The sequence below is a fragment of the Elgaria multicarinata genome, chromosome 10, assembly GCF_023053635.1.
Source record: "Elgaria multicarinata webbii isolate HBS135686 ecotype San Diego chromosome 10, rElgMul1.1.pri, whole genome shotgun sequence".
Classification (NCBI taxonomy): Eukaryota; Metazoa; Chordata; class Lepidosauria; order Squamata; family Anguidae; genus Elgaria; species Elgaria multicarinata.
Window position 1 is genome coordinate 70,699,387 of NC_086180.1, and position 23,045 is coordinate 70,722,431.

At 42.4% G+C, this 23,045-nt stretch overlaps 1 protein-coding gene across 1 annotated transcript in view; it reads right to left on the reverse strand.

Moving 5' to 3' along the window:
- GALNTL6 (polypeptide N-acetylgalactosaminyltransferase like 6) overlaps positions 1-23,045 on the reverse strand; it is a 642,113-nt gene that overhangs the window by 65,693 nt on the left and 553,375 nt on the right. The window contains exon 8 of the mRNA XM_063135437.1: positions 11,026-11,143. Within this exon, the coding sequence (XP_062991507.1) occupies positions 11,026-11,143 (118 nt within the window). The remainder of the gene's footprint in view (positions 1-11,025; positions 11,144-23,045) is intronic.

A 23,045-nucleotide genomic window follows, 5' to 3' on the forward strand; every position in this document is an offset into this window, starting at 1 on the left:
TTTCACTGCCCAGGCTTTGAAAAACAACAACCACACCCGCCCCCTGTTATCCATCATCTGCACGGCAATCCTGCTAGCCTTTCCGAATGCCTTCCGCTGTTGGGATGCAGGATTTGCATTTTTATGCAGTCGGTTCTATTATGCTAATGAAAATAGATGCCGACATTTCATTGCTTTCGTAATGGGCATCTGCTTCACAGCAGCGCTGAGGTAGGACTGATAAGGGAAAAGAATGGGGTTTGGCACATGCACAAGAAAGGTGGCTGCCACCTTGTGCAGGCTGATCTGGGCTGTGGGCTAACATTGGTGATGGACACCACGCCCATATACTGGTCTCCTGTCCACTTGCGTGACATTGAGAGCAGCAAGCCTGGGGAAGGAAACAGGAACATGTCATTGGGGCTTGGGAGTCCAGGAGGCCCCAGCTTAAGCTGGGGGAAAAATAGAAGCTAAATTGTAGACCAGGGGTGCAGAACCTGAGGTCTGGCATACCAATCCAGCCCTCTGAGGTTCCCCAGAAGCCCATGTCTCCTTCCAGTGGGCACCAATAATTTCCCAGCTTTTGTTCTGTGTTTATTCCCATTCTAAGAGAATGCCTCTTAGAATGGGGCTTCTAAGGTTGCAATGCCTCTCTTAAGCTTAGCTCCTGGCACTAAGCTTTCAGCTAAAGTAGTTTGGCCTCTTTGGTATTTTAACTCCTCCTCTTTTCCTGTTGTCCACACTCCTTTCGCCTTTGGATCCACCCATCACTGGAACGCAGACCCAGATAGCTTCTCCAAAAATGGAATTTGTCCCTCAGGCTGAAAGATATTCAACATTCCTGTTACAGATCACACTTGATGGAAGCTTATTTCCCTTCCATCTATACTGAGTATCCAGATCCTGAAATATTTGCTGGAGCCTCCCCACAAACCCCCAGGAAGGGATCTGGTGGCAAGTTTGCCCAGGCATGCACGTCATTTGATTCCTCGCCACTTGAGTCTTCGTAACTTGATGGCTCACAGATGACTCTGTGTTTGAGATCATGTCAGGAAATACAAGTATTCTATTGGTGGTGTCCAGACGGTGAATGCTCATCCACACATGCAAGTTACCACTTGCTGCTGCTGCTTGAAGTAGAGTCAGCAAAATGAACTTTTGATTCATGAGCTCCTGCATGCTTCTCAAGGTTAGGAAAAAAGTGTGGGAGGGAAGGATGTCTTTTCCTCCACCAACTTTTATGCCAAACGATCCACCCGCATGCTATATCTGAGGTGCACTTAATATACCAGCACTTACCTGTTCTTTGAATTTTAATATACAGGTCTAATATGCCCTATTTGCAACAGTTACAAAATATATTTGGTTTCATTTCTTTGATGGATTAATCTTCTGGATGTACCTAGCACATGTATGTATGTATAAGTGACAGAGCAGTGATCTCAAAAAAGAGTGTTATATACATATATAGTTTGAAGGAGACAGAGATTTGAGCTGTTGTCTTTGATATTGTTCTTCGTTCACCAATGACAAGGGAACAAGGAGCTCAGTAGCTTCCCCATCACCTGTCTTTTACTGTCCAACAGCTTCATTGTTATGTATCAGGGCAAACACCCTCAAAAGTAACAGATAAAACCCATAGTCATTTGCCATGTAGTGTGGCACACACTAAAGGGACTTGAAGCTGAAGAAGCTGGCTACCGGCAGATGTGAAATTATAAAGTTCAGTTTTCTTCTCAAACAAGCTCTGGGAGTTGTTAAACTCTGGGATTGAATCCAGGTTCCATCCATCCATATATGCATCTTTTTTTTTGAATGGAAGGAAACTAGATAGTTTAAGGCTGTGTCCACAACATTCATTAACCTATTTCTTTTAAAAAATATTTTTATACCTGTTTGGCAAGAACCATCTAGGCGGTGTACAGACATGAAAAGCCACAGCACCATCACAAACACCATAAAAGCATTAAAAGCAGTAAGTCACCATTATAAGCAAAAACACTACCACCACTGAAACAATTTAAAAGGCCAAGTTAAAGAGGTGTGCCCTGACACCTTTTCTAAAAGCACAGGGAGTGGAGACTACTCATAGCAATGAGGAGAGTGCATACCACAAGTTTAGGAGAAAGCCCTCTCATGGGTGCCCTTCAAGCTGGCCTCTGCAAGTAAAGGTGTCCTCAAAAGGACCTCTTCTTCTGATCTTAGTAACTGGGCAGGTTCAGAGCATGGCAGATGGTCTCTTAGATAGCCAGTCTCTAAGCCATTTATTTATTTATTTACATATTTATACTGCCTAAGCTCTCTGGGCATTTTGCAATTAAAACCATAAAATCCAGTTTAAAACTTTTAAACCTCATAAAACCAGAATAAATTACAGCCCAAGGAAGGCTTGTTTTTAGGAGGCGTTTAAAAGTTATTACATTTCTGCCTCCCGAACCACACGAGGGAGGGTTTTCCAGAAGGTGGGTGCCGCTACAGAGAAGGCCCGCCATCGAGGTTCTTTATGGTGACATTCCATTCATGTCAGGATGACAAGCAGGGCCTTAAGGGTTAAAACCAACACCAGTATTGGGGGTGATATGATCTTGACACCGTACAGTGGTTTGCAGTGTGGCTGCTAGATTTTGCACCAACTGAAGCTTCCAGATGCTCTTCCAGGGTAGTCCTGTGTAAAGCATGTTACAATAGCCTAAACGTGATGTGATCAAGGCATAGATAACTTGCTAGATCAGACCAACTTCAGGAAAGATAGCAGCTGTCTCACTAAAAGTAATTGCACAAACACCTTCCTTATCACTGCCAGCACCTGGCAATCCACCACCAGGCTCTTGATCAAGGAACACTCCCAAACTATGAACCTGATCTTTCAAGGGGAGCACAAACCCTTAATTTGAGCTTGTTCATCCTCATCCAGCCTATTAGCAAGCCAGACACCTTTCAGCAGTATCAACTGCTTCATCAATATTAGATGACAAAGAGCAATAGAGTTGGGCATCATCCACAGTCCAAAACCCCAGATGACCTCTCCAAGCAATTGGAGAGTACCCTCCCATTTTACCCCATTAGTGCAAATGGTCAGGCAGATCTCTATTTTTGTAAACTGGAGATGCACAGCTGTGCATCAGCAAAGTAAAGGATAAAAGATCCCACAAATGTGCAGTTTCAGATAAAAATTGGGGTGAATTAACACAGCATCAGAGGAGTTAATTAACACAACCCTGCTCTCTGCCTAGCTACTTAAGAGCTACCATGGTACCAAGTTTCATCTCTTTAACTTTAAAAATGAAGATGTAAGCATTTTTGTTAATTCCCATAGACTACAATTGAGCAGTTAGTCTAACTTTAAAAAATTCCTAAAAAACAAGACATGAACAGACCTGCTTCCAACTTGGCATGACTAAAACCCTACTTAAGAGCTACCAGGGTGCCAAGTTTCATCTCTTTAGCTTTAAAAATGACAGAGATGTAAGCATGTTTGTTACTTTCCATAGACTACAAGGGAGTGGTTATCTGAAAACAAAGCAGAGCTTCGATGGATAATCCAATGAAGTGGAGCAAGGGAGCCTCTCCAAAAATCAAAGCAGGAAAGCTGATCATCGGAGCTCTGCTTCGAATTTCAGAGAGGAGCAGACCCGCTCCACACACCCCTAGTATCAAAAGTTGTTGAGAGGTCCAGGAGAACTCGTATGGCATTTGATTAAAACTTCAGTGACTCATTTGATCACTTATTAATTGTTGTACACAATTTTGGCACCAAACTAAATTAAATATCCTATCTTTCTACATTTTGACAAATAGCAGCCTACACTATTCCAATGTAGGTTAGGACTTCTATACTTGGGGGATGGGGTTAATCCTTTTGTCTTCTGCCATTTTCCTGATGAAAATTACCCCTGCCCCAGGTACTATTTGTTCATTTAGGGGAAAACTTACTACATCCAGCACTGTGGGTGCTTTGCCTTTTCACCCCACCACTATGGCCACCATTTGCCAAAATTTCTAAGGAAACTGCCTGATCCTGAGTCAGACTATTGGTCCAACTTAGCCCAGTCTTGTTGACATTGACTAGCAATGGCTGTCCAGGGTTTCAGCCAAGAGGATTTCCTTCCTTACCTGAAGATGCCGGGGACTGAAACTGGGACCATGTGCATGCAAACCATGTGCTCTACCACTCCCCTACAGCCCCTCCCATCAGATCTCTTTCGATAGAGGATTTGAACATGGATCTCCATTTTCTTATCTAGTTTGGCCCCTTTCCTATGAATGAACGGAAATAATTCATTGACTTGGGGATGAGCTACATATTACATGCAGCTGTGTGCGATGAAGCCCAACACTTTTTCAGATGGAACGCAGCTTCAGGAATTTACGATTTTGACTGGAAACACAGCACATGAAGGAGAGGGAGTGCTCAACCCTTTCCCTGTTTACTGTTTCCCTCCCTCAAAATGAACCCCCCATTGGATGCTTTCACCTAGGAGGTTCCATATGTAGGACCCCATGGGGGGGGGCATCTGGGGGTGCATTTTGAGCAGAAAGACAGACTACAGGACAAGGGATAAACACTCCCTTACGTCTCTCTCCCACAGCTTCCTTACTCAAACTTTCAGCCCCTTCAGGCTTTTTCATACACACCACCACCACCACCACCACCACATCAGGGCTTTGCGAAACACATATGTGTCTAACATAGTTTGCCCCAAGACTCCCATCAATAAATTCCTTTAGGCCATTCATAGAAAATTAATTGGACATTCTATTGTATAGGAAAGACTGAAACAACTACTGCAATTTTTATATTTATTATTTTTTGGAGCGACTGAAATTCTTTTATCCTTCTCCCTCCATTTCCAAAAAAATGTTCTGATCCTCTATTCAAACAAAAACGGAGAAGTTTGGTAAATATCTTCTTTTTTTGGTATGATCAGCATGTCTATTAATAGCTCAAGGAGTTTTCAGTACCTTTGCTTTATCTGTGTATATTGTGGAATTAATACATCAAACCTCAATTTCTGTTTCATATGTAAATGTTGGACTTCAGCAGCAGCTTCGTTCTGGTTATTTTAAAGCTATACCAAAAACATATTTATCCTGGATATTATATTCGCTTTAGAACAAGATTGTTTAAGGGAAAGGATTTTAAAGCTTTATTTAGCTATTTAATTTTAAAGCATGCATTGGGCTAGTGCTAGAAGTGGAACTTGGCTGTAATCCTACATGTACTCAGGATAGTGCCTTTAGAATCATAGAATCATAGAATAGCAGAACTGGAAGGGGTCTACAAGGCCATCGAGTCCAACCCCCTGCTCAATGCAGGAATCCACCCTAAAGCATCCCTGACAAATGGTTGTCCAGCTGCCTCTTGAAGGCCTCTAGTGTGGGAGAGCCCACAACCTCCCTAGGTAACTGCTTCCATTGTCATACTGCTCTAACAGTCAGGAATTTTTTCCTGATGTCCAGCTGGAATCTGGCTTCCTTTAACTTGGACTTGGATACACTCAGATTAGGCATAATTTATTCAACACCTTGATAAACAGGTACATCTTGAAATCGAGTGTGGAACAATAAATTTGTGCAGCTGTTGTTGTTCTTACTGCTGTGGTCATCTTGTTCTTGGCTTCTGCTGGCATTTCAAAATCCTCCTTGTACTTCTTTACTTCATCCTTCCATTTGTAATATGGCCACCTCATAAGAGTGTTGTAAGGCAGGGGCGTTGGATCTCTTCCAGCCCAAGGGCTGAATTCCATTCTGGAGAAAGTCTTGGGGGCTGCATTTTAGTAGTGGGCAGGGCTGAACGCAAAAGAGGTGGGCCCAAAATGCGAACAATGCCAGCATATTGTAGCTTAAAGCTCTTACTGCCAGTAACTAAAGCTTTAGGAGAGGCCTTCAACCTTTTAGAATGAGGAAAATGCTGCACAAATGATTGATGCTTGGAGGAAATTGGGTAGGGCCAGGGAAAGGGAGCATGGCCTTCTGGGTGGACTGGGACCACCAGAAGACCAGATTTGGCCCTGGGTCTGAGGTTTTGCAACCCAGTTATAAGGACTGACATATATGTGAAATCTTTTGAGGATTCTGTACAGGGCTAGCTTCAGGTTTGAGGGGGCTTAGAGATGTAAAGTCTTGGAAATTTGGTGGTGGTGGAGATTTGGAAAACCCATTTCTTTCCAGGGATTTTTTACTTGGTGGAAAAAAATATTTTAAAAAACTTTTTTTTTTTTTAAAAAAAGAAATCTACTACCACCCCCTGGGACATCACATCTTAAGGATTTCTTGGTGACTCTCTCTCTCTCTCTCTCTCTCTCTCTCTCTCTCTCTCTCTCTCTCTCTCTCTCTCTATATATATATATGAGACACCCCACCCCACCTTACTACCAGGAGTAACAGTGCATGGGCAGCTAGGAGCTGCCATTTTAAATTCCCACAGTGCCACAGAGGCCTGACCTGTCTAACTCTGGGGCACTAATGAAAGTCAAAATGGTGACCCTCAGACCCTGCAGCTTAATATAAGGTCCCAGGGCAGGTATAAACACTGAGGTCTTTGCAGTGCCAGGTGCTGACATTGAATCAATTCAGTAAATGCTAACTATTGTGATTTGTTCATATCTGGGCAGAAGGTTCTTGTCATTCGCTACTACTGTTCTTTTCTCCCCCCACTCCCCAAACAGACTACACAAAAACTCTTGATCTCACTTCCGCAACTCCTTTGCCCCCAACTACACTTCAAAGAAACAACGCCTTTCTGCATATATTTTATTTCTAGAGGGCTCCCTCTGCCCCCGACCCCTCAGAAAAAGAGACATCACAGAGAGAGTTATCATTTCTTCTAGGCAAATAGTACAAAATGCTGTTGAAAACCGTTTCAAAATCTATTCATGAGGAAGGACATGGACCCTTAGGTCAACTCACAGTAAAGAGATGAATGGGGAGATATGGCTGAAACGAGCCCCAGTGTAACACAGCCCTCTCCAAAGAATCCGTCACTTGAACAAAACAGGCTGGGACAATTTAGTACCCGAGCTTCCAGTATGGTTACCATGGTTTCTGCGCAGAGAGGGATAGACTGCCTTGCAATTATATTCCTTCCAATGACAAATAACAGGGACATAGGAAATGGGATAATACAATCTTTAGGCCTCCTGTCAGAATTGTGAGATGCAAGAGGCAGTGTTCATTTATCTCTGAAACACCCTAACAATACAGAGTGCAAGCTGATGTACTCTAAACAAACTGTCCATCCATTTACCTCGTGTGCTTCTTTTGTCTTTCAGCTTTGTTTTCTTTTAATATGGAATTGATTCAAAGTTACATGACACCAGTTCAGTTCATGCAGGTCATTTTGATTCTGCTGAAAACACCCTCAAATACATGTTGGCAATCTGGAGCCTTCTGTGCAATTCATTCAGTGCATCCATCGTCTTCTCTCTCTCTCTCCCTCTCTCTCTCTCTCTGTATTTAGTGAAGGACTTGTTTTATATCTCTTTGATGCTTGTAGAAAGTAACTAGGTTTTCAATAGCATCAGTGACTGCCATATTACATTTATTCAGCAGTAAAACACAGAGTAAGCATCACACAGGATTAAATCAGACTATGAAGATCTTGGAGTTAGATGTGGACTGAGTTTCAGAGCAGAATTGTAGTAAAACATATCACAGTCTAAGGAAGCCCAGATAGGAGAGTCACCGATACCCTCAACATTTTGGTGGTGGTGATGGTGGTGGAAAATAGTATAATGTCAAGTATTACGCCTACTGAAGAAAAGAGAAAGTCACACAGAGGGTACATAACCAACAACAACTTTAGTAAGAAAAAGCTTACTGACTGAGAACAGGTCATGCAGTTGATTGGCCTTGGCAAGGCAGAACAGAAATGAAAAACACAATGCTCAAAGACCTGACTCAGGCATTTCCTGGTCTCTCTCTTCCTCCAAGTCACATAGTCCTGAAGATGCTTGGAGAGAGCTGGAGTGTGGACTGTTCATTGATAGCAGTTGTGCATTGAGTTGATAATCAGGCACCTGACACCTCAGCTGGCTCTGGATCATGTTGACCCTTGTCAGGGTCCAGACATGAGTGCTCTTGCCTACTTTCCAGAGTTGCCACAGGGTCATTGTCTCTTCCACCGGAATGTCCCCAGGACCTTCAGAGAGAACTGGTGGACCTGACAATCATCATCTCATTCAATTCACCTGTCAATGCAACACTTGACCATCTGGTGAGTGAGCCTGGTAGGATAAAGATCCCGTAACTTGAGTCATGGGCTCAGGAATCCACATAACACCAGGGCTGTGGTTTCTGGCATTCATAATGTTGTTGGGAGTGGGTGGGCAAAACCATGTGCAGTTCTTCAGACTCCACCATTACCTTCTGACTCTTTTGGTCAATCCTTGGTTAGGTCAGGATGCATATGATCAAACAGAGTTGTTAGCAATCTGTTCATTAATAGTTCATCAGAACTCCTTACATGGTGTGATATATTGTTTTAGCAGAAAACGTGCAAGGCAAAGGCCCCAGTCACCTTCAACAATCTGCTTTAATGGATTCATCATTGTCCTAACCATGGTGCCCGATACCTTGTGTCTTGTGAAAAGTCTTTGTAAGTCCTTGATAATGACTCAGGATGTCACTGATGAAGTAGGAACGATTTCCAAGCCATTTGGAATATAAGCCAACCACTACTGAGGAAGTCTGCAACTGGAATGGGACAGAGGAATTGATATGAAGCTATGACATGGAGTTTGCGTGGATTCCCATTGTTGCATTGGGGTGTATGGTGGAACCAGTCTTGGCGCACCTCTTGACTCATTCTTCAGATTCACTGTTGACGCCAGACTAATTGTCCATCTAGCCCAGTATTGTTGACCCTGACAGCACTGAAAGGCCTCCCAGAGTCTTTAAGGGAGGCCTGTCCTATAACTTCACTCCTCATCCTTTAATTGAAGGTGTTGTGGACTAGATCTGGGACCTTCTGAACCCAAAGCAGGCACTGAGCTGCAATTGCTGCTTTTGCTCAAAAATTGGAACGGGAGCAGGATATATATATATATATATATATATATATATATATATATATTTACAACAACTCTGAGCTAGAATGAGATGTACAAATTTGCTTGCAAACATTCATATATGCACAAGGTAGGTGGAGTACTGGAAATCCTATGGAGGTAATTACATGTAATTGGATGGGATGGACAGTTTACAATACAAATATTCTCACATGTTTTATTTTGCTTAGAACACTGTTAACATTTTAGAACAATCTTGAGGATATCCTGGAGGACAATGTATTTTATTGATAGCCAGCTTGAGCACCATTCACAGTGAAGATATAGAATAGAATTTAATGAATAAATATGCCTGGAGCACAGCCCTTTGTGGCCCTTTGGAACTGTTGTAGGGGAATGAAGGGTTCACTTTGAGGAGACTGGGAGAGAGGACCATGCTCAGGCATCCCACTGCACAGGGTTACATTATTGTTGTTGTTCCATTTTTACCCTAAATTTCTTCCAAAGAATTCAAGGAATTCTTTCGTTATACTTAAAACAACTGTGCGATATAGATTAGGCTGAAAGAGAGTGACTGGCCCAGAGTCGCCTAATGTCATGATTTCAAGCCCTCCTGCCGAGATGTGAGATAATAAAGAGGTCTGCCATGCAATCCACAAAGTTTTATGCAGTAAATACACATCTCTTCACACCTGAAGGGAGTGTGAATACTAGGAGCTGTCCTCTCACCGTAATTAGCCTAAGAAAGCAAGGCAGTTGTTTATCAACCAAATGGACAGTTTCACTCAGTGCCTGGCAGGCTTTTACTGAACCCCTCCTTCCGGGAGGGTCTTCATGTTACAACCTCTGGTGGGTGACTAACCTAGTGGACCCCCCTCCTCTCAACTCTGCCCACTTGACCCTGTGGCAGACTCTGGAATCTGTCGATTCCGATATTCCCTCTCCCTCCAACAAAGACTGAGCTCCCAGGAGCAGGGAAGATGATCTCTGAGACTGGGCCTCCTGTTCGATAACCTCCTGGGAAGATTACTCTTTGAGTCCTGGAGAATCTTGGAGAATTTCCTCTCTTGCTTCCTGTCTTGTCTTCTTCTTTTTCTCCTCCTCCTCCTCCTCCTCCTCTTTTTTGCTTTGAGTCCCATTTGCAATACACAACACCATGGAGAGTGGGCCTGATCCTGACATCTAAGAGCTTTACAGCTAAGTGGGAATTTGCACCTGGGTTGCTCCAGCCCTGTTCCAATAAGCCCTATTCCAATGGTGTCATTCTGCAAACTCAAATAGCACTAGCAAAATTTTCTCATTGGGCAAGTGGTTGTTCATTATGTGTAACTGGTTGCACAATTGGTTGTGCAATCAGTTGTGCCATTAGGTTGCACAATAGGTTGCACAAGTGTAATGGACAACTGCTTATTCAACCTCTGTTTGTATTCTCCTCTTGTGCATAATTTCCACTAGTGCAACATCATTAGTCCTAGTGCAATGACACAGTTGGATACTGCCCCCACTAACCACTCCTGTAATTTGCTGGCGTTTAGCTCCTATGATTTGCATATTATCCATAGCATTCCTGCATGTGATTTTGTGTTGAGTTTTAGGATTGTAAAAGATCTGAATGTTGGATTTTTATTGCATTATTGTGATTTTTAACTAATCTTACAGTTCACACAATGCCTAGAGAACTTGTTTTATAAGGTATCTAATATAAACATACACACAAATAAACAAACATGCACACACTACAGCACACTGCCTCCCATGTCTCCTCCCATATGGGAATGCAGCTTGGAAGGGGCCATTTTTGAGCAGAGAAACTGCTGGCAGGGAAAGAGTTAAGCACCCCCACCACCACCACCACCATTCTTCCACTTAAATGCCCCCCGCCCCCACAAGGCTACTTTTAGTTGAAGGAGAAAAGATTTTGGAAAAATACATGTGAATGTGTTTCATTTTTGTATGAGTCTTACAGATAGAAATACAATACTTGCCCGTACCATACACAAGCAGTTGTGTATCGTGAAGAAGCATGTTGATGGCTTACCTTGAAGGAAATTTCATACTGCTCCCCTCCCCAGATTTCTAAACCTGGATCGTAGCCACCGAGATCCCAAAACCACTTTCTGTTCACCGCAAACAAGCCTCCAGCCATAACAGGGGATCTGGGGAAGGAATATAAGAAACTGTAAATGATGTGCATCATCACGGCATGCTAGAAAAACTGAAGAGGCTGAGCATGTGCTTTGACAGATACTGATGTTATGATGGTTTTCCAGCATTACATGAGTGTTATGTAGCTTCCATCAGCATAAAACTTAAAGAATGGGAATTTCACCCATGGCAACATAACACAATGCTGTCCGAGCTTAGACAGATGGTGTGCAAAAAATATATGCATCACATACATTGAGACAAGCTATGTCATGGTGAAACACACAGAGAGTAGTTAATTGCTGTGGGTTATCTTACAAATATTAATGGATTTTTTTTCCCACTTTCACTGACTTTTTCCAAGTATTGGAAGACCTTTCCTATATTCTGAATCAATGGATTGGCATCTTACTGGATGCTTTTATTTAGAAATTTGGATTTTAGCCTTATGTTTCCAACTCCAGCCAATGTAAGTAAACGTCATGTCTAACCCTACTGCTCCTGTTTTGGGAGAAGGTGTTTCAGGTAATCAATCAGAATCAGATTCGGAACTAGAGGAGGCGGCGCCAGACACCAGCCAGCCTGTACCAGTGGGGGAGAAAGCTCTCACGGGTGATTCACCAGCTGGGAGTCAGCCCTCTCCAGAGCTTATCTCCTCAAGGCCAAATCCTACACACTCAGTGGGAAGTGAGCTTTCTTCCAGAGGAGAATGCTCCGACAAGCTAGCTGATGTTATCGTCCGCTAGAAGCTAAAACGCACAGAGCGGAAGGAAGGCGTGAGAAAGTCGGTCTGACTAGGATTGTGCCAGAACCTGCCTCCGCACCAAGCTCTCTAAAGTTATGAGCATTTGGGAACAGGCTTCCTGTTCTCCTTGATTGGACAATTGTCTTGCTTAGTTTGCATAGTTTTGCCTAGGGGGAAGTTTCCAAGAGATTAGACTCTCTTCAGGTAGAAGAGATGTTTGTTGCTTAATAAAAGCTTTGTAGATTTCCTAGCAGGCCTCATCACTTGCCTCCCATCGAAAGCAAGAGTTTTCTGAGAAACACGACAGTAAATTACAGTATTTTTTTTCTGCCCTTGAGCTTCAAAACAATCAGAATATTATGCCCACTTTGTACACAGATGAGGATATAGCCTTTGGCACCCCCAGGCCCTACTGTCATACTGTCATACCCTAGACCCAAGCACATGCAGCTGAAACAACCACCTCTTGCTTTGTTTACCCCTGCTTCCACTTTCTTCCCTTCGCTGTGTTTACCATGCATCTAATCTGAGATTGTAAGATCCTCAGGGCAGAGGCCTGTCAATTTGTACTATATAAATAAATAACAGCAATATTAATAATAAAAAATGATAATTGTAAGAAGGGCCATCAAAAATGGTAGCCATCACGTCATCTTGTCATACCTGTTCTTTGTAAAGTACCGTGCACATAGATGGCACTCCAGAAATGATACCTAGTATTTTATTAAACTTTGGGCATGTTCAGATAACACAGTAAGCCATGGTTAGGCTGCTCACCCTTTTGCAGCAAATGGTTAGTGGGTGCATTTAAACCATGGTTATGTAGTCACCATGGTTAGAAATGGTTCACATGACATACTAAGTATAATGTTTAGCTCAAAATGCTTAACAACTGAGGCTCAGCATGTTGTCTGAATAAAGTCATTACTTCAAATCTGGACACAACTGGAAGAGACATGATTTATTTATTTTGGTTAATAGCAGTTGTGAAAAAAAGTTAACATGTTGCCCCCCAATCCTGCTAAAGTTAGGCATCCCTAATTGCCATTGCAAGCAATTGGTTGTAACTCACTTGCTCTACTGGTTTCAAGTGGGACCAAGTCACAACTAACTTTAGTTGGATTGGGGCCATTGTTAACAATGGTCATAGTATGTACTTTCTAGATTTAACTACCATTTGTCCTCATTGTCTTTCAATTCCTGTGTCTGTATGCACACATATAAACACACTGGCCAACTGAGGGGAACACTTCATCCAACTCTGCACATATTGCAAGGCTTTATGGTCAGACATGTTCCCATTTCGGATACTGGACGCAGTTCTATTCAGCTTGCTTTCAAAAAAGTTTTAATAGAACTCGAAGGTACATGCAAGGGCGTTCAAACATATGGCTCCTGGTGTTACCAGTGAGAAGACATTCTGCAGTTATTGGCCCCGTTCAGAAGACACCTTAAACCATGGTTTTAACCACAGTGAATAAGGCTTTTTGCCTTAGTCATTGTGGTTAAAGCCTTGGTTTAAGGTGTCTTCTGAACACGACCTGGCATTCTAGCTTAACCACCATGGTTAAAGCCGTGGTTTAAGGTGTCTTCTGAACAGGGCCAATTTGTCTTTTCCCACCTCAGTGAACTTTCTGTGGTAAAATAAAGATGATGGAAGAGGCAGTGGGAAAACACGGAAGAAGGATACAAATGGAAAATGACAACACCTGGACCACCAGGCCCCTCTCTAAAATTCTATGATTGAGGCAGGATGATTGTGCTACAAAAGTGTCATCTGCAAGCACCATTAGTCTAGAGGTATATTTCCCCCCTCCTCCAAAGTTGAAGGCAGTATGCTTCGCATGTCATTTACACCCCTTTGTTACGCACCACTACAATTTTCGATGCACTATGGAAAAATCCTTGGAAAACAGAGACTTTAGTGGGACAAAAGAAATAACTGCACACACCTCTTCAGGCGACAATGGCTATATAGCATCTTCAGTTCTCTAAAATAAGTGTGATTCATCGGTAGCTTTAAGCGTTCATAGCTTTCACATTCTCTCTTGTGTACGGGTTTCTCCATCACTCTCACCCACACTACTACAGATAAGAGATTTATATAAGAACTTATCATTCTTTAAAGATAAGCCGATGTATAGATTTCCTACAATTTCAGAATGAAGTGCTCATATTTGAAAGGGATATTCTAGGAAAGTTCAGAACATTTACTATAATTAGTGAAGCTATCAGCTGAATGAGTAGAAGAGCAAAGGCAATGATTTGTGACATTTCCTCCCCAACCCCTTTTTATCCAAAACCTGACATTTTGTGCAATTCTCTGTATGTACTTTTACTTCCCAGCATGTCTTGACATTTTCTGCATTGTAGAAAAGTTTGATGGAAAAGATACAGTAAGGACAGCTGTCTGGATTTTCAAAAAGAATAATCAGAAAGCTTGTTGTAAACTTAGTTTCTTTGTTTGCATTGCACAGTGGGACTTCAGAGTGGACTAAATTGTTCCTATGATGAAGGGCATCTCTGTGCAGTTTTTCAAGGAACTAAGTGCCATAGAAGCTGCTTAGATTATCACCACATGGTGGCCGCATACATAGGGAGTCAAACTTAGGAGAATTCTATAATCCAGCACACCTCCCCTCTCTTCCTTTCACTTTCCCCCAGGAATCCCTTCTCCTCATGGCTCCCACCAAAGTGGGTTGTGTCTTAGCGCAATTTGCATAAAGTGGGTTGTGTCTTAGCGCAATTTGCATAAAGTAGGTTGTGTCTTAGTGCAATTTGCATAAAGTGGGCTGTGTCTTAGCGCAATTTGCATAAAGTAGGTTGTGTCTTAGTGCAATTTACATAAAGTGGGTTGTGTCTTAGCGCAATTTGCATAAAGTAGGTTGTGTCTTAGTGCAATTTACATAAAGTGGGTTGTGTCTTAGCGCAATTTGCATTAAGTAGGTTGTGTCTTAGTGCAATTTACATAAAGTGGGTGGTGTCTTAGCACAATTTGCATAAAGTGGGTTGTGTTTAACTGTAGTCACTCTAAAGAGTGTGTGAAGTTTTCTTAATTTTCACTCTCTAAATGCGACATCATTACTCCACACAGAAAGGCTTAGTCTCTTATTCTCTAAATGCCAAGTCACGGCTTATTCTGAAAACACGTAGTCCAGTATTGCCAATGACAACACAATGCTGCTCTCTGGTTGTCAACAATGCATGCTGGGAGTTGAAGGACATTTTTCTCTCTTCCCACTAAGACTGTGCACAAAAGGGTGGATTCTACAAAAAAATTGCCACCATGCCTCGGAATTCCGGATCCGAAGTTTGCACAGCCCTAAAATAGGCTGCTACTATTGGTTCCACTCATCACTAGAAGCTCCAAAATGGAATTCAGTCCTTGGGCTAAGGTGTTCAACACCCTTGCCATAGTGTGAGCCTACAGCAATCTAGAAGTGTATGAATGAAGGATGCCCATGGGCTAAATCAGTGAAGTAGTTCACGAACACGATATGATAAATATGGTGTTTCATAAAAGATGGGTCTGGAGGAAACTGAGACTGGAAAAGGAAGCACAGCTATGCTCAGTTATGAATGAACCTTTCTGCTTCAAACTGGGACCCTTCATGGAAATTTGCGGCAGAATGAAGAAAAGATGCATCCATTTCACACCACTTCAGGTTCTTTGAAAAGATCCAGCCTTCTGCAGTCTCCTACTTGCTTCCCATTAACACAAGGTCACTGAAGCTGCCAACATCAGTCACAAACACCAGATGGGTGCATGCGTGCATGTGACACTGCCTAGGGTGACCATATGAAAAGGAGGACAGGGCTCCTGTATCTTTAACAGTTGCACTGAAAAGGGAATTTCAGCAGGTGTCATTTGTATATATGGACAGCCTGGTGAAATTCCCTCTTCATCACAACAGTTAAAGCTGCAGGTGCCCTGCCCTCTTTTAAATCTGGAGGGAATCTACACGTAGTACTGAAGGCGCTTGCGTGCGCCTCCAGTGCGCCGTCAAAACGATGGTGTAGACTGCGAAAGAAGAGATGGAGGAGGAGGCGGAGGAGGAGGAGGCTGGGGAACCGGCTGCGTCCTTGCCGCCGCCACCTCCCCGCCGGCCTCCTGCTGCCGGGCTAAGAGCCACCCAGGTCGGAGAGCTCGGCTTCCGCCGAGCTCTCCGACTTGGGTGGCTCTTAGCCCGGCAGCAGGAGGCCGGCGGGGAGGCGGCGGCGGCAAGGACGCAGCCGGTTCCCCAGCCTCCTCCTCCTCTTCCTCCGTCTGTTCTTTCGCAGTCTACACCATCGTTTTGACGGCGCACTGGAGGCGCACGGAAGCACCTTCAGTACTACGTGTAGATTTGGCCCAGGTCACAGTATAGCTGCAGTATAGCTCCTGCAGCTTTAACTGTGGTGAAGAAGAGGGAATTTCACCAGGTGCAACATGCATACAAATGACACCTGCTGAAATTCCCTTTTCAATACAACTGTTAAAGATACAGGAGCCCTGTCCTCCTTTTCATAGGGTCACCCTAACACTGCCAGCATGGTGCAATGCATAGATTTGGAATGGGGAGACCCAGGTTCCAAACCCTCACTCAGCCATGAAGCCTTGCTGGGTGATCTTGGGCCAATCACCATCTTTCAGCCTAACCCACCATGCAGGGTTGTCACAAAGTTAAAATGGCAGCATGGAGGAGGGAGAACCATGTTTTCCCCACAGAATTCCTTGGACACAGGGTGAAATAAACAAACATACACATGCGTATAGTGTGTGTGTCGGGGGGAAATGCCTGCTTCTGCTTCTGTACTGAAATTCCAATTTATTAGATTATGGGGAAAGGCTTCTACTTTGGGGAGGCAAAAATAAGTGGTTTGGCAGAATTACTAGCATCTTCTCTGCCTATTGCTCTTGGGCACAGTGAACTCTCTGGCTGGAATTATAATGCAAGTGCCTAAAATACAGCAATCAGTGGGTACTTTATATATAAAGATAAACAAACAACAACAACAAATTCTAGGTAACAAGAGTGATGTTCCTTCATATCGACATTGCCCTAAGATTAAAGTTCCCCTGACAAATACAAACAAGGCCAGCAATGTTTTGGCCAGATGATTCATCTTAGTCGCAGGATAAAACACACACACACACACACACACACACACACACACACACACACACAAACACCCCATGTTGCAAGCCTTAAGGAACATGATCATAGCTCAGTAAATCCCATCAATATTTTTAAGAAAATGAACATAGATTTGGGGAGGGAGAGAGAGAGAGAGAGAGAGAAAGAGAGAGAGAGTATTTCTGAAGGATTAATATCCAATTACAACAATATCTACCCCTCAATGTAGAGAGGAAGCGAATATATCAAAAGACTATTCCTGCCTCTCCCAGGAGGGTTGTTTTGCTTTGTTTAGGATTATAGGTGGCTCATTTCAATTTCATGAGCAATGCTTAAACATGCAGAAACACTTTGATAGCTTCTGCTGAAGTCAGTTCCTTGCAAGTCAATCAATACCCAGCTATCTTCTCCTTCTCCGTTATGAATGCCTTCTAAATGCAATTCAAAAACACCTACGCAAAATAAATAAATAAATGAAATCTCTTCTGAGTTGAATCCATGTGTACTTTGCCTTCTGTCTGTGAAAATGTACTCAGTTATGAATTGCGTCTAATTCGCATAAGCAAGAAGGGCTGAATAATTATCAAATACAATGGTGAAAAAAGGCGCATTACATGATTTACCTCTTAAGGTATATTCCCATTGTGTGTGTGTTTTTCCTCCAGAAGGCAAGAACAGGCCTTCTTCAGTCTCTCCATGGATGTTGTTAGGGCAGCCAGGTCCAAATTTCAAAGTAATATCATGAAGTTTTGACACAATTATTTTACCTAGATATGTGCACCAGAAGTTTCCTGTTCTTCTAATGAGTTGGCATATTCTAAAACCAGAAGATGTGGTGTCCTAAAAGCAAGGGGTGGCCCCTTTTAAAGGAGGGCATCTGATAATCCAGATCAAAATACAGAACTAAGCAGACAGAAACACGAAGTTTGAGCCTGTCACCTTCCAAACTGATCACTCTTGGGTTATGCTCTTATAATTTTTGCAATGGGTGTTTGAGGAAGCTGTATTGCTTTACTGTCAGCTAGGGTGCCCATTTGTACACTTTTATAGAGGACACTTCTCTGTTTTAAAGGCAGCCAGAATACCATCCTTTATTTGTAATAAAATGTAATAAATGTAATAAAATGTAATAAATAAATAAATTTGAAGGTGTCCTCTATTTGAAGGGCTGTCCAGGACGAGAGCTGGAGAAATTCAAGACAAACTAAAATGAGTTCAGATTTCTAAGAATCAGACCTGCAGAATCCACTGCGGACTTGCCTTCTCAGGCTGTGCAGAGTCCGCAGACTTCTTTAGTTTCCTGAAATTCATGCAAATTCATTCGCAGGAAAATACACACGTTTCTGCTGAGACATATGCAACAAAAGCTGGGGTGGAACACCCTCCAACCACAAATTGAAATGAACCAAACAATTATTAAAAAATTATAATTTTTTTTTGAAAATATGTATATATTATTGTTCTTATTCTTATTGACAAGTTATGTTACACTGCCTCAAACTATGTGAACATATTGTTTATAAGTCATAACTAATCACATCAGTATACAAACACATCATATCACAAATTTAAACAAAATACTTATAGCCAATCATTATATTTCAAAAGTATATCTATGTATTGGTTGCGTGTAACATATACATTAGTAATGATGAAAATATTACTAATGTATATGTTACATGCAAGTACTTTATTTTGATTAGTAGTTTAAACACGGTATATGGAATGTGTCATAGACCCCAACAGTTGTCAAGAGCGCTATAAACCGTTATAAACCAGTAGTACAGATCCTGCCTGATTTGAGTACAATAGACACCGGGTTTGAACAACCCTTCTCTTTTTCGTCAGAGGAACCCTTTCAAGTCCGGCTGTATGGTACGCACTCTCGGATAGACAAAGTTGGTCTGCCTTTTCTCTAGGCTCTGTTGAACCTGTGCACAGCGACACTGATTCAAGCCGACAAGGACCTTACACTTTGCTAACTGGATGGGACATGCAGTTAATGATAGGGCCTGTGATCTGCTGTGGACCAGGGAGATTGGGTGAATATTGCTCCTTTGATCAGTAATATAGTCGAGGGGACTGCAAAGGCACTCCTTTCCACTTAATTCCCCCAGTCCATGCTGTCGGGGAGATGGGGCAGCATGGGCATAACAGATAAATACTCATATTTCATTTACTCCAAAGCCTCTGGAGATTAATGTGGCCGTCAGACGCAATTAGGTAGTGGTCGGGTTGAAGACCAAAGCTCATGCCACCTCGTGTCACAGCTACACAAAAGACAGACAGCCGCTGATCGCTGGGTTGCAAGTCCCAGAAAATGCTGTAATTAGGTTGCGGGAAAAGGCAGCGGCCAGGATAAAATGAGAAAGGCAACTAGGTAGCCCAAAGTAATTTGGCTTCCTGAAATGTGCTCCTTACTTCCATCCTTCCGATTTTATTAACGCTCTATAATACACCCTTGTTACGCTCTTATGGACGGTAATGGGGAGGCAGGCACTTAACTGTAATGAAATTAGATTCCTCCTCCTTTGCACCGGAGGCACAATGACATTTTCTTGTAAAAGCCGTGAAAGCAAGTGCTTTACTTTTCTTTTTTTTTAAAATGGAAGCGACAGAAAAACACTGGAATCCACTTCCCCGTAAAGGATGAAGGAGCTGAAAGCTGATGAGGTTGAGCACTTTATTGTCCCAAGTAACGTCTGCTTTTCATTTGAAGTTGCGGCAAGGATGGGCAAGGCAGCATGTGAGACACCGGAGGAAATGAACCTTCCGGTTTTATCGCCCCGCAAAGAGAGATTGTTTTCCCATTCCCACTAAATCAAAAATAAAAAAGGGCTCTCGGTTTGATAATAAAAAAATGAAATGAAAGCCATCTCTCTACATTTACACAGGCTCATTTGGGTGGATGGGGAAACATATGGAAATGAGCCTTACTAATAGCATGTGTTAAAAGAGAGGAAGGGAGAGGAGCAGAAGACCTGCACTGGGACGCAGGGCAGGAGAATGCCTCTGAATAATGGCATCCGGGTTTTGAGATAGAACTGAAATATTTCCATATTACTTTATTACATTTCACTAGGATTGCTGTGTTCTGTACAGGGCAGTCTAAGCCAAAGACCTGCTATGTGGCAGTACTAGAGCAATGGACTCCCACTGGCATCGTTCCTTTTCTTGTCCTCAGAGATGACTCATTCCTCGATCAAAGGGTAAAGCACCTCTAATGTAACTAAATAACTAAGGCATTTCTACATGAGATTTTATCCCAAATCTTTACCATGGCTTCTGCTTCCAGGTCCTTTGTGGAATAAAGATCGGCTCCTGTGATCCCCCCCCCCCAGTTTTTCTTTCTTTCTCTGCTTTTCTATGTATTTATTATACAGCCACTAGATGGTGCTGTGGCATTGTGAAATTGTGCAATTACATGAGACTCTCATTCCAACATTTCTAAATAATACTAGGCTTTTCTTATTAGGAAAAAAACCCACAACGATGGTTGTGAAGCATGCAGGAATGCTTGGAGGAGGAGGAGGAGACTGTGTAAGGACCTGCAAACTCCCATCAGTGAATGATCTCAAGCACACAATAAAAACATCAAGTAGAAAGGGTCTAAGCCTTAGGAGAGGCATCTCAACCTTTTAGAATGGGGAAAACATGCCAGAAAACCACCAAATAATCAGTTGTCAGAGGAAAGGGGAAGGGGTCACCCCTAGAAGGCCCAATTAGGATCCCAGAAGGACCAGATTTGGCCCCTGGACCTGAGGTTCAGCACCCCTGACCTATAAGAGGAAGGAAAGTTGTGTAGTTTTCTTTCAGGAAAGGGTAGGTAGGTATATTGATGTTTATAGCACAGTGGCAGCTATCCCAGTTTACAGCACAGATTCATTTTGTTTTAAATCCAGGAAAATGTATCCTTCACTGACTTGTTTCCCATGATTCAAACAACCTTTGAAAAAAGGGAGTCCAGGCAGCCAATAGGCCTCAGGTACCTCGATAAAATTTGTAAATCAACTCCATCGCTCAGAATTAAGGATGTACCATCTGCCTTTCGCAGATTGTAAGGTGCCTTTCATTCTGTCATACATCCACTGGCAGAATCGGATTTCTGTCCCCAATTCTCCAAATTTGTGCAAATTTAGAAATTGGAAAAAAATCTGATTCTGCCAGTAGACGTACGACAGAATGAAAGGCACCTTACAATCTGCGAAAGGCAGATGGTACATCTGCAAATACGCAAATCCCCCCAAATGCACATTTTCATTCTTTCGCCTATGGGGTAAATGTGTGTTTTTGGCGGGTGTTCTTTTATTTTACAGATTTTTCCATGACTAAATTTGCGTACAATTTCAGAAAGTAAAAAGCAAGCAAACAAACACAGAGACACGGAAAACAGCCCAGAGGTCCACGGAATCTGTGTGATTTGGGAAAAGCGGGTTTGCGCAGGTCAGATTTGCAGAAATCCCAACTGACTTGATTCTGTTGTGGATTTCAGTGCCCAGCATTGATGCTATATTTGGAGCAGGGTATGCAGAAAGGCCTGCTGTGTGCTGGAGAATTGTGGATACTCCAGGAGGACTGTGAGGGCAATACGACAAGGCATGCACATCAGCAGGGTTCAGGAGAAAGGAGAAAAAGATGGGTGGAGTGAGGCCAGCTGTAGCATGTGTCTTGTTGCTTTGTTGCCTGCTGGAAACCAATCACAAGGGGCTTTGAGGGGGGTTTAGAGGCAAGCGAGGCAAGGCTAAACAGTGAACTCCAAAGACAAGATCAGGCTGAGAATGAGATTCCTCATCATACAAGATTACGCTGTAAATTAAAGGATGATAAGGATTATATTAGGTTAATAGAAGGGAATCCATGTTCTGCCTTTCTGCAGCAACAATAGCTCACATGTTCTGTCCTAAAGCTGATAACCATAATGTGCAATGTTGTCGCCCCTTCTGAGTTGCTGGGATGGGATGGGTTACAAATAAAAATAGGACAGATATATTCACTGCTGATGGCTTGAGTGCATCCAGTATCCGCTGTGTCGCATTTTGGTCCGTTCCTAATGCTGGCATCAGAAAAATGAAGACATAGAAATGACATCCAGAAGTTGATACCTAACGTATACTCAGCAGCCTTGATTTATCAGCAAAGTGGAGTGCAGATATTCCCAGCATGCATTTATGTGAGATTTGTGGACAAATGTTCGTTTCTTAAGTACACAAAGCTACTGTTTCCTAGCAACAAATGCCGAAAAGTGAAATCACTCTCTGGTGTAAATATTTGTCATATATTAAGGGAAACGGTTGTTGGCACCAACATTGTTATCTTTTCGGTGCCAGGCCAAGACTTTTCTCTTCTCCCAGGCATTTAACAGCATTTAACAGTATATGCTGACTCCAGAATAGTTGTTTTTAAATGGATATTGTCTGTTTTTGTTCGTATTTTATGCTTTTTATGGTCTTAAATTTTGTATATTTCTTTTTAATGTTCACTGTTTTTAACTTTTGTAAACTGCTCAGAGAGCTTTGGCTATGGGGCGGTATATAAATAATAATAATAATAATAATAATAATAATAATAATAATAATAACAATAATAATAATAAATGGAGCTGAGAGAAGAGCCCTATTCAGATGCCATGGCCAGGGCAGGGATGGGTGAGAAATTCCCTCAGTTTGGTTTCAATATAAATTTACCAAGTGCACATTTCTTGAAGCTAAACATGAACCAGAATGGAGTTTGCCATCAAAATCCATACATATCCAAAGTTTGTGATGCAGTTTACTCACACACCCACACCCACACCCACACCCACACACCAAACATGTCTACATTTGAAACAGAGAGCACAAAAATGTGTATATTTGAAAAAAGGGGCACATAATGTGTAAATGTGAGCAAATACAGACAAAAAAGCTTTCTTCAATGGAAAGATTGCTAAAAAATGTGTACATTCAGAAAAAAATGCATATAAAATGCATTCTTTTAAAAAGAATATGCACAAAAATATGTATAAATGTGCATGCGGATTTTCAAAATTGGAACTGATGGGGTTAGTCTCTC